The 18,198-nt window shown below is 36.4% G+C and overlaps 1 protein-coding gene across 2 annotated transcripts; it reads left to right on the top strand.

Annotated features, from left to right (window-relative positions):
* The first annotated feature begins 3,771 nt into the window (after nt 1-3,771).
* Nucleotides 3,772-6,879, top strand: LOC145167895 (PP2A regulatory subunit TAP46-like). Of its 2 annotated transcripts, XR_013741502.1 has the most exons (11): nt 3,772-4,046; nt 4,358-4,466; nt 4,573-4,695; nt 4,923-5,009; nt 5,099-5,185; nt 5,262-5,447; nt 5,527-5,562; nt 5,638-5,709; nt 5,787-6,076; nt 6,345-6,657; nt 6,781-6,879. XR_013741502.1 is itself a non-coding variant. In XM_079087161.1 (10 exons), the coding sequence occupies exons 2-10, from the start codon at nt 4,371-4,373 to the stop codon at nt 6,595-6,597; spliced, it is 1,230 nt and encodes a 409-aa protein (XP_078943287.1). In that variant the 5' UTR covers nt 3,772-4,046; nt 4,358-4,370; the 3' UTR covers nt 6,598-6,734. The 2 variants fall into 2 exon arrangements, 1 of the variants encoding a protein (XP_078943287.1); XM_079087161.1 differs by lacking the exon at nt 6,781-6,879 and having other exon boundaries at nt 6,345-6,734.
* The last annotated feature ends 11,319 nt before the right edge of the window (nt 6,880-18,198 follow it).

Here is an 18,198-nt window from a genome sequence, read left to right as displayed (position 1 = left end):
TTTTGCTATTTTGTAATAAAGTTTGGGTCTATATAAGTGCTATAGGCTTAATATAATCAAGATATGAGTCTTAGGAAGGGTTGTGTATAGCATCACAAAACCGGTCCAAACACACCAAACAAGGTGTGTGCGGCCGCACACCCGAGTGTGCGGCCAGCCAGCCGCACACAGTCGACCGCACACCCTCCTAACCTCACACTCCAACCTATATAAAGGCCCCTAAGTCAACCTTACACCCTTTTTCCCACTCCTTCAAAGCGGGAACATTTTCTCTCTAGAGTTCTTCAAGTTTTCTTCTCCAATCGACAATACAAGTAAGTAAACATCCTTAGATCGTTACTACAACAAATTAGAAAGCCTTATTCTCGGTTTTGATCCATGAAATCATTGTTCTAGATGATCTTCATGTGTGTATGGCCGCACACACGTCATGTGTGACCGCACACACATCTTTTGGTCCTAAAATGGGCTTAAACACCCATCCAAGCTTAGCATCGACCAAAACACCTTCTTAGGATCATCCCCAAGCCTTGAAAAATCGATTTGGACAAATTTAGGTGGGAGTGTACGGTCCCACACAGGCCTGGCCGCACACTCTGGCCCACACACCATGTGTACGGCCGCACACACCATGTACAACCGCACACACCCTTTTAAGGGCCGAAAATGACAACAAACTCCTAATCCGGTTAAGAAATGGTCAAAACACCTTCACTAGAACATCCCAAGGGCTTGGAACCACGTTTTGACACACTTCATAGTGAGTGTGCGGCCGTACACACACCCTGGCTGCACATTCTGGCCGCACACACATAAAACCCATGATTTTGTGGCCTTACACTCCAAAATAGGGCCATACACTCCTTATGTGCAACCATATGAGTTGGTAACACTAAATTCTAAGTGTTTTTTTAATGTCCTTAAGGCATGTCCCTATCACCATTAGTGGTTATATCTACTAATGTATTCACGTATGTGTAATTATATGTTGAATAGGATTCGTTTGTGCTCGAGACTCCATTTGACACCCAACAATCCTATATCGATATTCCATTCGAGTTACTCACTGCAGGTGAGTTCATACCCCTTAATCAACCTTTGAAATGATTTTAAATGCTTTTATTGGGGGGGGGGGGATACAAGTTGAAACATTCTAGTTATTGCTTTAATTACATGTGATTAATAACTAGAAAAAACAGAAATATTTTCTATTGCTTCCAAATTGCTATCAAACTTATGGATTTTCAAGTGTTTCAAACATTTTATTAAACTCTTTAAATGCTAAAACTGTTTTCAATTTCTTTTAAACTTACATTATTTTCAAACCCATATCTACACCCATATATTTATATAAGTAAGACTTGAAGGACTTAGGACTGATAGCTCACCTTATTTCATGTTCCTTGTTTGGTTGTGGACTTAGGGTATTCTGTTATTTGTCCGACTGTCGTTTAATTCATAGTTATATATCATATATATGTGTTAGATATAATGGTTTTCACTTCAGTTCAGTACCTTTGTGTAACAAAGGCATGCAAATAACATTACTATTTAACTATAATAGGTATAGTTAAGGATTAATACTCATTACTAGTATTACAATGACACTTACCAGAATCAGTTCAGTTATGAATCAACACTCATTTTATACTCTACAAGAGAACACTCTGTACATTATACAAGAAAACATACTATACAATATACAAGAGAATACACTATATACTACTACAAGAAAACATTACTACACTATGACATACTACATAAACATTTAAATACTATAAAAAGAATGTGACATACTATTTCTCGATACGACACTTTATTGTGCTATCACTTTGTAACCAGAGTCTCCTGGAGGGAGAGCGGCATTGTGTGTATAGATCTATACGGGACAGACACTCCTGCATCCTGACTGCTAGCTACAGTCCCAGCCGAAAGGCCAAGGAGTGACAAAATGCTACCCCACTATATATGACGTGGAGGGTCATCAATTATTCAGCCGTCGATCAGCATGGTTACATACGAGTTCACATTCAAACCTTTAATTAACCAATTAAGAACTAAAGGCAAGAATAGACTTTTCGAGGCGTATTGTTCATTTAATACCACCTGGAGTCTACACATTACTAAAATAGACTTTTCGAGGCGTGTTGTTCATTTAATACCACCTGGAGTCTACACATTTCTATTTTAGACTCTCCGAGGTGTACTGTACATTTAGTACTACCTGGAGTCTATACTTCATTATTTTGTGATTTTGTCACATACTCGTTTAAGTAAACCATATTTTCATACATATAGTTTCACTGGGGAAAAACCCTTACATTTACAAAAGAACAGATATACAAACAATCGGGTCTTGGTAGAAGACTACTTTTTACTAGGAAATATAGGATTTTCTAGGGAGTATACTATTTACAAACATTGAAATCAATTATTGAACTACATTGTTGTAAACATTTTTATACAAGCAATGACACTAAATACTTATGAACTCACCAGCCTTATGCTGATAAACTCTTTCAAAATAACTTGTATTCTCAGGTCATCAGTAGACAGGTACAGATGAAGCTTTTGAGAAGATGGAGCACATACAAGACTCATCTTTTATTTTGATTATACTTTTGGTGTCTTACAAACTATACATAACACGCTTGTATTACAATTAATGCAATGGATGTTGTTGCTTGTCTTTACTATTATGCATTGTTGTGATACTGTACATGACGTCCTCCACCCCAGAACGTTTCCGCCTTTCTTGGTTTTGGGGTGTGACATGGAATATCCAGAAGCCTAGACAAGAATCCAATTAAAACAAACACTCGAAAATTTAGAGAATTATCGGCAAGAAGTAGAAGATTGAGTTAATTTAGAGAGCCAATTAACGGAGGAATTGGACCGAAGGCTAAGCTAGACATAAGGTCGAGCACCTGGAGTGCACCCGTCTTCTTCCTCACGAACATCATCATCTTCTTCCTCTCTTCATATTCCAACCAACACCACCGCCCATCTCCGCCTCCGTCGATAGCTGGGTGCTCTAGAACCCTAGATTTGAGATAATTTGACACGATGTTGTTGAGCCCTTGCTACTTGAAGTCGATCACCTTTCTTACTCTGCTTCCCTATTAATTACAAACATAATCCAGTCAACACAATAGGATTGGAGCACGCTTCTTGCTAACAAGCACCAGTGAGGAGATAAGTTGAAGAACGAGGGAGATGGCGGTGAAGATTGACGTCGCTGCTAAAATGATAGTGGCGTTGGAGGTGGGTTTCAACGAGAAAAGGGGTGGCGGAGCAGGAGGACAACGATGGAGGTGGGGGCTAAGAGTTTCTTCTGGGTTTTTTCTTTGTATGTATTTTCCCTATTTGTTCTAAATGGAGATTCAGTATTACATTCTTGGTAAATTGATTTTGACTTTATAAAATCGAGAGCGGGAGAGGGAGAGAGAAAGAGAGAAAGAGAGAGAGAGAGATGTGGGCCCTCTCATTTTTTTTAATAATTAAAATGAATAAATAATTATTAAATTAAAAAAAATGAATTTAAAAATGGAAAATAAATACCCCAAGGGTATTACAGTCATTTCACTATTCATAGGGACCAAAAACGCAACGAAACTAGCTCAAAAGGATCACCAATCCAAAAAAATCGTGGTTTGGACTAAAACCCAAAAAAAAATGTCTGGACCATTTTTGCAATTTTGTCTAAATTTAATGATTTTTTGTTGAATCTTGACAAATATCTTTGCTTTTAACCTCCATCTTTACCATTACACCCTCCATTTCTTCATCGGCTCCTGCTTCCATCGATCCCTCCCATCACCTTCCTCAGATCACTCCGTCGCATCGACCACCCGTCCACCACCAACGTTAACCTGCATCGACTTTGCAAATTTATTATTCTATCAGTGCTTTTTTCGGATTATTTACAGTGGCAAGCATCGACCACAATTATTTCATCGCCTCCTCTTTCCATCGTAACCTCATCATCTTCCTCAGCTTACTACGCCGCATCCACCACCACCACCGTTAACCTCCGCATCGACCAGGTAAATTTCATTCTCTCAGTACTTTTTTTTTCGTTTTAATTACAGTGGACAGATCATTTTGTATGAGCTTGGACTTGTTTTTATTGGCATTACTACAGGTCATTTGATTGAATTGCTTGAAATTTTTTGTTTTTTCATTTTCCTAAAGCTCTTACTCTTGCTGTTCTCTAATCTCTACTGGTTGGAGGTTATGTGGCTATTTTATATAGATGCAAAGCAACCGTTTGATGAAATGTCTGAAAGAAATTACAAAAAGATAGTTTTCTTTTGTCATGAATTTTGTTTTCTCAAGTTTCATTGGGTTGCAACAGTTTGAGATCGACGATGGTTTCGCTCAAAATGGAAGACATGTCTCTGCCTACACTCTTCGAGCAGGCTCATAAAATTCACCTTCTCGCAACTGATTCTGCCGTTGACAAGGTGTGTATGTATGTGTGTATTCATACATATATCTTCTTCTTCTTCTTGTTCATATACATGTATGTGTATATTGTGTTATGGGATCATAATTTATTGTTATTTATAGGAGACATTGAGAAAGGGTTGCGAAGCATTACAACAGTGCGAGGAAATGATTAGCAAATTAGGGTTATTTTCAGCTAACGAGACTAAGGAAGATATCAGTACTACAAATCTCAAATATATTCTGGTAAATACTAGTTTGTATCATTATCATCATCATTACCCTGTTTGTTCTTCATATAGAACTTATGTGCTTGTGCTGTTTTGTTATTTGGTAGATTTTATGTCATATTCTTTAAAGTTAGCTTCATGCGTTGTTGGATCAATGATACAACTTAGTCTCTTTGTTTTGTTGTTTATCAATCAACACGATGAAAAAGATAGGGTTTTGAAGTTGGGTTGTTATGGGAACAGGTGCCATTTTATATTGCTGAATTGATAGAGAAAAGTGGGCATGATGACAGGATTGAAAATTTGAAGGTTTCACAGTCTAAGATAAAGGTATTGCTGTTATCAATTGAAGATATGTATATACTATATACAAATACATAATGCATACACACACAACACAGCTAACTTTGAATGTATAGGAATTTCTTGCATTCTGTGATGCAATGGAGCTTGTACCTGAAGATGAATTGGAAACACATAGTGTTGTAGATAGAAGGGCTAAGAAGGTAATATAGCTTTATCTCCTACTAATTAAGTAAGTAATTCTTTTAGAAATATTAAGGTTTAGTTGGGTGATTGTAGATTGCTAGGTTTAAGAGGCAACGAGCTGCAGAGTCAAAGCTATTAGAATTAAAGGAACGCAAAGAACGACGTGGGCGTTCAACTAAAGCTGCAGCCCCCCTTTCTACATCTACTCCTCCCCCTGGAGATGATGATGATGATGATGATGATGATGATGATGTACTTGATGATGATGAGGAAAGGGAGGTGGGTTTTAGACACATTTTCAGTTCCTGAATGCACTTGATTGATTATGTTAACGTTTGAAATTTTGTATAATTTGTAGGCATGGCTAACAACAATCTCATTGGCTATCTGCAAGGTTAGTGTCATGTGATGTGGTGAAACAGATTTTTGCTTCAATTTGTTTTTCACACCTTTTCACTTTCTGTTATAGGCTCTTGATCTGATCGAAATGCTGAAGAAAGAGGAGGAGATGCTTTCTGCAATAAAGGAAAAGCAAGCGCAGGTACGGAGGAATATTTCCCAAAAAGATAAAATCTCCATCTTTTTTTGTTGATGTATTAATATTATTGTTATTTGTAGGAAGGAGGTATTGAAATTTCGGAGGCTATTCTGGAGGAACGTGCGAAAACCGTACAAGACTGGCATCGAAACGCTGCTGCTCGTGCTCGATACATGAAACCAGCAACACCGATAACATGTGCTACTTTTGCTCAGGATGTTTTGGAGGGAAGAGCAAATGTATCACAGCCACACGATCATAAACACCAACAACCACTCTTGTTTGGGCCTGCTAGTCTCGTGGGTGGTGGAAGTCTTCTAACAAATGATAGGGAAAGGATTGCTGCCCAAGTTTTCCAACCTGGTCACAGGTATCATCACTCTCTAAAAGTCTCATGTCACTTCTAAAAAAAACGTTTTAATCAATAAGGGTTTGTTTGATAGTTGCTGATTGTGATTCAGTCAGACTCAGTCTCTTATCACTTATTAGACCGAATCTGAGGCTTCTAATTGTGATATCAAACGGTCTGAATCTAACCAACAAGCTTTTTACCAGACTAAGTAAGGCATATCAAACAACCACTTAGAATAATGTGATTTTATATGAATAATGATTGATGGTGTGTGTTGGGTTTTAAGATTGCCAACAATGAGCATAGAAGAAGCTGGGATGAAGGAGATGGAGATGATGAATAAATGGCAAGAGAGGACTGCGAAGATGATAGAGGAAGCAAATTCTTCGTGGCATAACGACAAGTGGAAGCCGAGAGCAGGTGGTGGAGATGATGAAGATGAAGATGATGATGATGAGGACAGGGCAAGGGCTTTTGATGATTGGAAAGATGACAACCCTCGAGGTGCGGGAAATTCAAAGCTAACTCCTTGTGGCTGATGTGTCGCCGTGTCATTGGATGAGGTTACTTTTCTGTAGAATGATGAAGAGATAAACAGTGTAAGAGATTATGATGCATCACAAACTTGTATTTTCAAAACTGCTTTTTTAAATAGCCATATGTTTTTTTTTTTTTATGTTAGATTTGCAATAAGTAGTTATATGGTTGAAATTGATAAGCAGATGACGAAGTTGAAATGGGAAAAGGAAATACTGCAGATTGAAGAACCATTCTTGGCAAATATTTTTGAATTTAAGAAGTAGCAAGATTTTGTAAAACAATCATGTACCCATTTTAATTCAACATCCTTAATTAATTGTATTCAACACAAATTGGTCCAACAACCATCAAATCTTTAAATTCTTAATTCAAGAAAGATAGCTTGTATGAAATTAACGAAATTCTGTCGGTCTCCGACTATTCTTCAGCAACTCAAGGAGATCAACACCAAATCATAACTCTTTCCTTGGAAATACATGTCTACTTACGATTTTAGTTTGATGTTCATTAAAATTGTAGGTCTGAATACGTGAGTTTATAGTTTAAGATAATCATGCGTTCTTATTCTCTTAACAAAAAGATTTACATGGGATTTAGAAAGGGCATACAATGCAAAGTAAACAACGGAATTTTAAGGGGGAAGTAGATCTCGCATTCAGAGGGTGGATGAGAACAAGAAAATAAAAAGAACAAATATAGCCAAGTTTTGTGAACTTTCCAAAATAAATTATAGATTGATCCATATACGATATACCCATGAAAATAATAGATGGGCCTTAACAAGCTGCGATTTCGTCACTTGAAATTTTGATCCATATAGTATATAACTTTTTTTTCTTCCGAATTTTGTTTCCTCTATAAATTCTCATATACAATTTCCTTACTCAAGTGAGATTGTAAATACATAACCTTATCCATTAAACACTTTTACAATCTTAAGTAAATCTCAAATGAGATTTTGGAGAGGAAACCACAGTTGTCATATGCGATGTAATAATGCCAAAATGGAAAAAAAAATGTTTATACTTTTGACAAAATCGCAACCCAAATAACAAAGTCGTAGTCCAATTAATGAAATTGTAGCTTGTGAAGGTAATCTGCAACTTCGATGGCTATGGGTAATTCCTTACTTTTTTTGGTTATTTTTAAGAAAAAAATTTAGAAAACTATGTCAAATTTATATTTTCTCATAAAACAATTGTCGCATAATGACTTAAAAAGTGTAATATATTTTTCAATTTGTATATATTTGGTCACTGAGTTTTTTTCGTCCATATTTACATGTTCAAGTTGTTTAAACTGTACACTTTTATTTTTTTATGACCGGTTACCCATGTAAGCCGAAAAAATGACTTAACAGGGTAATATATTTCTCACTTTGTACACATTTAATCCTTAATATTTTTGTGTTGCAAAATAAGTTCTTGTTGTTTTTGTACACATTCATACTTATGACCGTTTTCTTCAGGTCTTGCTCACGACATGTTACGTGAGACAATCATTAATGAGGTGTTCAGGGCTATTGATGCTTATGGCCACCGCGACCTCAACTAATTGGTTGCTTAGGTCTTGTGGTTTGAGACAATCATTAACTTCTTCATTCGATCTCGTATTTTAATGATTTTTATATCCATGCATTCGTATTGGAATCTACTACAACTTTCATTTAGATTACTCTTGTTAAAAACTAATATAATTTTACTTACAATCTTTATATCCATATATTCTTTATGATTGTATGTATGAACGTTTTTATATTTGCAGTCCAACGAAATCATGAATAACGCGTGTATATAAAGATTGTAAGTAAAAATATATTACTTTAGATTACTCCAGTTATTAGCGTAGGATGTTGTGAGCAACACCTAATGAATAATTGTCCCACGTAGGATGTCGTGAGCAAAACCTGAATGAAAGACCCCAACACTAAAATTACCATAAAGCCAAACATGCTACATGCATATTCATAATTATAATTCACATTAGTGGTCTAAATACAAAAGCATGGATACAAACCAACTAACAAGCTTTTTACAAAGTTTCATAACTAGTTGTATAAATACATAACTACCCAAAAATTTATAATACATATACATATAGGTATACCAAGTACAAACGTAGTAGTGTCAACTACTCTAAGTCCTCCAACAAAGCATGTCTACTCTAGATGCTTATCACCTGAAATAGTTAAACACTGAGATGGATAAGCAGGCGTCGCTTAGTGAGTTCAAAAATAGATACAATATAATGTTATGCCATATATATATATATATATATATATATATATATATATATATATATATATATATATATATATATATATATATATATATAAATATGACAGGAACAAAAAGAAACAAAGGACAACAAAGGCTTATATGTGTATCAAATGAAGGGCTTTCCAGACCAACCAATGATTAGATTCAAGGGGTTACAATCATTAGGATCATAAACACCATAAAATTACAGCCCAAGTGGCACATAAAACACAATTTCTGCTTATCATGTTGCTAGAATATACAGGCTTTCAGCCCTACGTAGCCTGAAGCCAATACCAAAGTGATACGAGTCATGCTCTACATGGCCAAAGGCACAAAGCTAATACCAAAGTGATACGAGTCATGCTCTACATGGCCAAAGGCATCAAAATCCAATATCAAGTAATAACCACTTAGATCAATAAAACAGGAAAGCACATTGCACATATAACACATAACATATAATTTTCCCTGTATTGAACTTACTGTGCTGTAACCGAATGTTGCGATAAAATTCCTCTTTTTCTGATGAAATTACACCATCCTCAGGCCTCTAAAACCTTCAATTATACCCCTGGAGTTCATATTTAAAATTTCATAAGCAATTACTCAACTAATCTCAAGTTATGTTGTTTTCAATTTAGAAATTTTAGTTTTTGTTCTTTGTATAGCTGTCACTTGCAGATCTGTTTTACTCTTCTTAAATATCAAAATAACTAATAAATTTTAAATACTAACAAAATAGACTCTTATATCTTTCTAATTCCACTAACCTCACATTTTTATGATTTTTATATAATTTACTATGAATTTTACAATACTGCATCCCAAAGCTGTCAAAATGTCCCAAAGCTGTCAAAATTCAGCCTTACTGCACTGAACATATAGCTGTTTTCACCCATCTTAAGTCCGAAATTAGATTTTGGTGTTAAAACAAGAATCAAAGTAGACATTCTCAGATTTCCAGGGATATGTAGCACACATCCATAATATTTTTCTACAATTTTTGGTGATTTTTACAAAAACATGACAATTATACCCTTTATGATTTCATTTTACCCTTTACATGATCAAACCTCATGATCTATATCACTAAGTTCTTGTTTTACAATGATAACACTGAATATTTTAGTAATCCATGCTAATTCAAGTATAAACCATGGGTTTCATTACTAATTTTCACTAATTACTCTTAAACCATGATTAATTCTCAAGTTTACATGTAATTACTTAATTTCCATTTAAGATTCTAGGTTAATAACATAAACTCATGCCTAATTTCATGAAATCAGTGGTAAAACCACTTTGATCAAACCCTAATCTCTTAATAACTCACTAATTACAACGGTTAATCCAAAAATTAAGAGTTCATACCTTGATTACTAGACTTGATACTTCAAGAACACTCAAAATCTTGATTTAATCTTCAATACTTGTTCAAGATTGATCATGTAGGTGAAAATCTCCCATAGGGACGGTGATGAACTGAAAATGGTAGAAAAATGAGCCAAAATCGTGTTTCAATGGGTAAAAACCTGAGTTGGGTCGGGTTTGACCCGATTTGGGTACCCGTTTTACCCCTAAACACTAAAAATTGCATAACTTTTCGCTCAGAACTCTGTTTTCGATGAGGTTTTCGCCTATACGTTTCTATCGAGATAATTTACAACTCCAATACTAATATACCAGAAAAGATCTTCCAATAAAAGCAGTTTTACATATTTCCAACTTAGACGTTATACTTTCATTAATTCCGATAGTTGACTTTTTGATCGGAATCACATAAGACTTCCCTATCACTTCCAATACCTTCCAAATGATTCTAAACTTAGTTTAACTTCAAATTTTATAAAAATATTTCGTTAGAACTCAACGCTCAAAACCATATCGAAAAATGGTGTTTTTAACACATATAATTCTATTCCATTATAACTACTTAATTTAAACGTTTAAAACCACATAATATCTAATACTATTCATTTTTAAACTAAAAAGCATATGAAACATGATAATTGAACACGGTTAGTAAAGTGTATGTTACAAATACCTCATCCTTTTGAGGATTTCGTCCTCGAAATCACAACGATTTAAACAATGTTGGATTAGGTGTCTAAGCCCATAACTATTATTGGTATGTACTTGACCTGAGAGTAGCATGGTCCATTTGGGTTGCATGATATCGGAACAATTTGGATAGACTTTTGTGAGAAGATGATATTTATGATTTATTAATATATTATAAGTTCTAATATATTAATATGAAATCATATTATTTAATTAGTATTGATCAAGAATTAGTTTGGAATTAATTTTGTGATCAAAAGAGACTAATTAAATAAATGGGGATTGATTTGGTAAATCATACATTCTTATAAAGTGGGCTTATGATCCATAGTTCTTCATGTTGGGCTAAACCCATGTGGTGACCCATGGATACTCCATGGAGGTTAAAACCCATGGATCATGAGGAATGTGGAAAGTCATGAGTTACATGGTGTAACCCTAATGTGCACACTATATAAGAAACCCTAAGGCTCATGAAATTGGCACTAGATTAGACCTTTAAGTGACAATAAGTGAGGGTTAGCCGATTTGTGAAGCAAGTCTTCTTCTCTCAAGTTATTCCAATTGTTGGTGGTGTTGTGTGATTCCATTTGAGGTGCAACACTTGGGGCACTAAGTTCTTAAAGGTTAAAGGCTTCCAACTACAAGAAAATGTATGTCATCTAACTTGTTTTATTACCCAAGTATCAATCTTTTGTATTCTAGTTAGGGTAATACCTTGGAAAGTTCAAGTTAGCATGTATAATAGAGAAAACATAGATCCAAGGTATTTAGGGTTGTATGTACACCTTAAGAGTGTTAGAATGCTCAAAACCCAACAAACAAGTGGGAATGGTTTTCTCTTATCTCGTTCTTATTTTCCCAAGTATAATTTGGGACTTGATGATGTTTCCACTTGACAAGCACCAACTCCACTTCTTTATTACGCAAATCAACCGTTCTCTCATTTATAATCTCTTCGGGTTCTTCTACATATCTTAATTTATCATCCAGTTTCACCTCGAATAACGAAACCGTTTCATCATATATGCTCAAACATTTACGTAGATAACTCACATGAAACACATCATGAATACCTGCTAAATTTTCAGGCAATTCCAAACGGTATGTGTAACGCCCGCAGATCCGGGCTAGTCAATTTAGAGATAATAGGGGTCGAAAACGACTTTTCAACAAAAGATTATTTAGAATAAATAATCTTAACCAAGTTGTAGAATATGTCTCAAGGGTTCCGTACATATGAAGAACGCCGAAATCCGAGTTATAACGAAGAAGTTATGGCCCGTTGAAGTTTTAATGCAAAACCGACACGGCACCGGGAGACGTAAATAGTGAATTTTTGATAAAGGACTTTTTAGCCTTAGAAATCTAAACAAAAGTTGTAGTATACGTTAAGCTGAGAACATACAAAAAAAGAACGCCCAAATCTGACTTTGTATGAGGAAGTTACGAATTTTCTAAGATTTGGCATAACAGTGCACGACCCGAAACTCGAATTTTAGATCGAGCGGTTTTTGGCCTACGCGACTTAAATGAGAATTGAAGATCTCATTAATAGGAACTCAACGGTAAAAAGACAGACGAAAACAGAGTCCGTATGTAGAAGTTATGAATTTTACGCGGACATTTAACAGTATAATCTCCTCGTACTGTTAAATTTAAGATCGGTCGAGAATTAGCCGATGGAGTCAAAATGAAAGTTGTAGATCTTATTTTTACCTACGCGTGAATATAAAGAACGTCAAAAACGGAGGTCGTATGTGAAAGTTACGGATTTTAGAAGTCGGAAGTGTGCTGTGCGGAAATGGGTGATGTGGCACAATCTTGGCCATTGCTTTCTCCCCAAGTCTTGCCACTAGATGGTGACATGTGGCACCAAGTTCAGCCATTTTTCACCCTATAAATAGAACCTCTCCCACCCTCATTTTCTTCACACATTTCCCATTCCTTCTTTCTCTCACTAGTTTCTCTCTCTAACCCCCCAAACCCCCCGAAAAGCCTAGGGAACCTCCCTAGCATGAGGCGGAAGCCCCGGAGTGCTCGACGGCTCCGAGAAGAAGAGCTTTTCGGATTGGGAACGCTGCTCCAAGCAAAGCCCGGTTTTCTATAAAACCCGCTATAAGTGAGGTATGCCTACGCTATTTTTAATATATCATTTATTTAATTATAGTAGCGTTATTAGGAATTTATAATAAGTACTTGGGCTATTATTATGGGTTATATAAGTATTTTTTTAACGCTTATATAATAGTAATAATAGCTAGACTATTAATTAGTTTCGGCGAATAATAGACTAAACTCTAGTGGTAATAATACTAGGTTTCGTCGAAGGAATTTTTTTTTAAGAAGCGAAGCGCTGTCTGAGTTCGGAATCACCACCTTTTCAAGTGAGTGCATAGTTACTTTCATCTTACACATAGATATGAAGTATTTTAAATAAATTACGTGCTATGTGTGCATATTATCTGTATACTTGTTATCTATGCTGGATGAACGATTTTATACATGTTTTAAATGATTTAAACTGTATATATATATATATATATATATATATATATATATATATATATATATATATATATATATATATATATATATACGAGAATATGTTGGGTAAAACATGGGTAGATGTAATAGATGGAATATGAGTTGGATGATGAGTTGAGAGGTGTTATAGACCACGAGGTAAGTGTGAGAGGTGGACGATGTGAGAAGCCTTTCCCAAATGATGGCCCCGTCATCTAGCAGAGTATGGATGACAACCACGGACTATTCTAGACAGTCCAGTGGAACACTGGCAGGCTCGCAACCTGTAGGTGTTGTGAACGATGTGTTCACCGGTGTACTCTAAAAACCCATTGACATGTATTGCGAGTGGACTCTCGAAAACGATACTGTCAATAAACGAGATAACCCTAGCAGCTGTGCTCGAAAGACAATACTGGTAGCTGTGCCTCACATAGAATGTCACAATTCTGGCAGCTGCGCCTAAGTGATAGAACTAGCAGCTGTGCTTGATAGCTGTGTCATTGACAACGATGGACTTCGTGCCTATTCCTTAGGATAATCCTTAGGAATGAATGAACAAGAAATAGCTGATTCTTAGGGTAGATCCTTAAGAATAAAGAAGATAATGGGGATGGGTAATTGGGTTAACTGTTTGATGATTAAACATAATAATTATATTATTGTGGGTTGAAAACCCTATGTACTCACCAGGTTTCCCAACCTGACCCACTCAGTTTATTTGTATCACAGGTGTCGATATGAAGTTACATTACACCGAGAAATTTAAAAGAGATTAGATCACTAGTGTAAATGAATGTAAGTTCTGTTTATGCTTATGTTTCTGTATTAACGATGACATCCCAAATGTTTTAAAATGAATAAAAATACATTTCTTCGGAAATGCTTTGAAAACGTATTTATCATGTTTTTCTGGGAACAAATTCCGCAAGATTTTTATTAAAAGAAGTACTCTGATTTTTATAAAGCATAAACAAAATCAGTCTTTTCTGGTCGTGAAAATGGGGATGTCACAGTATGCTTGCTTACCAATTCTATGGATGATTTTGAAAGGGACAACAAATCTAGGACTCAATTTTCCTTTCTTTCCAAATCACATAATGCCTTTCCATGGGGATACCTTCAGCATTACAAAATTACCCACCTGGAATTCTGTGGGTCGTCTTCTCTTTTCTGCATAGGACTTTTGTCGATCCTGGGCTGCATTCATTCTTTCTCGTACAATTTGAATCTTATCAGTGGTGTCTTGAATCATTTCAGGCCCACCAAGGATTTTTTGTCCTACATCACGCCAACATAATGGAGTACGACATTTACGCCCATATAGTGCTTCATATGGTGAAATTTTAATTGAAGTGTGGTAACTGTTATTATATGAAAATTCAACAAGAGGTAAGTATTTGTCCCAATTACCACCAAACTCCAAGACACAGGCACGAAGCATATCTTCCACTGTTTGGATTGTTCTCTCAGTCCGACCATCTATTTGGGGATGATATGTTGTGCTGAGAGCAACACGAGATCCCAATTCACGTTGCATACTCGCCCAAAAATAAGAAGTGAAGCGAGTATCACGATCTGAAATAATCTTTAGTGGCACACCATGTCTCACAACAATTTCATCCAAGTATACTTGTGCATATTTCTCCATTGGAGTTGTTTCATGCATGGCAAGAAAATGTGCAATCTTAGTCAGTCGGTCGACAATTACCCAAATGCAATCATTTTGTCTTGCAGTCTTTTGCAGTTTGGTAATAAAATCCATGGACATCTCTTCCCATTTCCATACGGGGACACTAATACCTTCTGGACTTCCGTATGACTTTTGGTGCTCCGCTTTGACTTGTAAGCATACTAAACATTCCTGTACATATCTTCCAATGTTTCTCTTTAACCCAGGCCACCAATAATCAAACCGTACATCATAGTACATTTTACTAGTACCTGGATGTATTGATAGCTTAGAATTATGGGCTTCATCTAAAATATTCTGTCTCAAACCACCAATATTTGGAATCCATAGCCGATTCTTAAATACTTTCAGTCTGCGTAGATCATCAAGTAAAATATCAACATAATGTACCATCCATTCCTTCTTCACATATTCTGGCTTTAAGGCCTTTACTTGCCATTTTTCTAGCTCATCAAGAATAGTGAACTTTACTGTAGTGTGAGTAATAACATAACACACACTATTATGATAAACCTTTCTGCTAATTGCATCTGCAACTACATTGGCCTTTCTAGGATGATACAAGATTTCACTGTCATAATCTTTGATCAGCTCCATGGCCTGTTGTTGTCTCATATTCAAAGTTTGCTGACTGAATATATATTTGAGACTTTTGTGGTCGATAAACAATTGGCATTTTGTACCATAAAGATAATGCCTCCAAAGTTTTAGGGCAAATACCACTGCAGCGAGCTCGAGGTCATGAGTGGGATAATTCTTTTCATAATCTTTCCGTTGCCTTAAGGCATAGGCTATCACTCTGCCACGTTGCATCAACACACAACCGAGTCCCAACCTTGAAGCATCGCTATACACGGAAAAATCATTATCACCTTCTGGGAGTGATAAGACTGGAGCATGAGTCAAAAGATCTTTTAAAGTTGAGAAAGATTTTTCTTGGGCTTCACCCCATTCGAACTTTGCTTCTTTTCGTGTAAGACTTGTGAGTGGTACAGCTATGCATGAAAAATATTTAATGAATCTCCGGTATTACCCAGCGAGACCCAAGAAACTGCGAACTTCAGAAGCATTACGGGGCGCTTCCCAATTCTGAATGGATTCAATTTTGGTAGGATCTATGGTTATACCATCACCAGAAATCACATGACCAAGAAATTGAACTTGGCGAAGCCAAAATTTACATTTTGAGAATTTAGCATATAGCTTCTCCTTTCGGAGAAGCTCTAACATTTCACAAATATGAATGACATGATCAGCTTCGGACTTGGAATAAATTATAATATCATCAATGAATACGATGACAGATTTATCGAGCATTAGACGGCATACCAGATTCATCATATCCATGAATACAACAGGAGCATTTGTCAAACCGAATGACAGGACAAGGAATTCAAAATGCCCATATCGAGTACGGAAAGCAGTCTTTAGTACATCCTGCTCGTGTACTTTCAACTGATGATAGCCAGACCTCAAATCAATCTTCGAGAAGTAGCTAGCACCCTGAAGTTGATCAAACAAGCCGTCTATGCGAGGTAGTGGGTACTTGATTTTGATAGTTACTTTATTTAGCTCGCGGTAGTCAATACACATTTGCATCGACCCATCCTTTTTCTTGACAAATGATACTGGAGCACCCCAAGGAGAGGTACTCGGTCGGATAAAGCCCTTGTCAAGTAATTCCTGCAGTTGAATCATTATTTCCTTCATCTCAGCTGGTGCAAGGCGATAAGGAGTCTTTGGAATCAGAGCAGCACCAAGCATAATGTCAATTCGAAATTCTACTTGCCTATCCGGGGGAAGTCCAGGCAAATCATCGGGGAATACATCAGGATATTCATTAACAACGGAAATATCATTTACCATTTTCTTCCCTTCTTTTGAGATATCAATTGCATATGCCAGATAAGTAGAACACCATTTCGATATAAATTTACGAGCTTTTATGAAAGAGATTATTTTTATGATTTTAAGTCTTTGTTCACTGTAGACATAAATAGGATCCCCCCCTCTTCGATAGGAATGGGTACCATCTTTTCATAGCACAAGAGTTCTGCATGGTTCTTTGACAACCAATCCATGTCGATAATGATATCAAAGTTGGGCAAGGAGATAGGAATCAGGTTGGCAAGAAAATTATAACCTTCAATTTCTATGATGCAATCTCTATAGACTTTATCATCAAGTAATGATACACTTCCCGCGGTATCTATTTGAAATGGATGGGCGAGTGCATAGCAAGAAATTTGAAAATAACACTCAAATTCAAAAGACACAAAAGAATCTGAGGCACCAGAATCAAATAAGATGTGAGTAGGTCTAGAATTGACGAGAAAGGTACCAGTCACAACATTTAGGTCCTCACGTACCTCCTCCGGGGTAATCTGGAATGCACGACCTTTAGCTTTAGGCACCTCCTCCTTTTGGGTTGAAGTACCCACCGGTTGTTGAACGGAAGCTTGACTTCCCGCCATTTGGCTGGTAAGAGTAGGGCAGGATCGCTTTCTGTGGCCAGTAACACCGCAAGCATAACATGTAACATTCTTTATCGGGAAAACAAGCTTCATGTGACCTGGTTCTCCGCATCCATAGTTAGCCTTGTCTTCATTAACCACATGGGAGATACAGAATACTTTTTATGTGTTCTGGATCCAGGTAAGAACAACAATGGGATCAAGGACACTTGAAAGCTCTGTAGCGCCACTACTATTGAAAGTTTTGAATGAGGGACATTTCGCTTTGTCTCTCGAACACTCTCCGGTGGCTTTCTCTTTACCCTTATCACTATCCCTTTTGTATTCTTTGAGAGTCTGTCGAATAACACCAGTAAGTTTATACAAGAGTCGCTCCTCACGAGGGGATACTGGAGTATCTCCCTTATTAAGATGAGGATCTCCACCTATATCTGGTGTATGACTACCCTCCTACACAGCCATTTCTCTGAAAACTTGGAGTAACATAGCACGTTAGAATATAAGGATTTGTGATTACCCAACACCCCACTTAAGTCTTTCCTATGGTTTGTATCCATATACTGACAATGAATCCATTCATTTATT

Source organism: Lactuca virosa, chromosome 3 (genome assembly GCF_052849685.1).
Source record: "Lactuca virosa cultivar CGN04683 chromosome 3, Lactuca_virosa_CGN04683_v6, whole genome shotgun sequence".
NCBI classification, from domain to species: domain Eukaryota; kingdom Viridiplantae; phylum Streptophyta; class Magnoliopsida; order Asterales; family Asteraceae; genus Lactuca; species Lactuca virosa.
Note: the sequence above shows the minus strand (reverse complement) of the source record. Positions and strands in the feature narration are given on the sequence as shown.

Bases quoted from the DNA above. Each gene is read 5' to 3' on its own strand.
- LOC145167895 (XM_079087161.1), top strand. From the start codon at position 4,371: ATGGTTTCGCTCAAAATGGAAGACATGTCTCTGCCTACACTCTTCGAG. The intron at 5,010-5,098 runs GTATTGCTGTTA...TTGAATGTATAG, and splicing joins TTTCACAGTCTAAGATAAAG to GAATTTCTTGCATTCTGTGA. The intron at 5,448-5,526 runs GTGGGTTTTAGA...TATAATTTGTAG, and splicing joins ATGATGATGAGGAAAGGGAG to GCATGGCTAACAACAATCTC.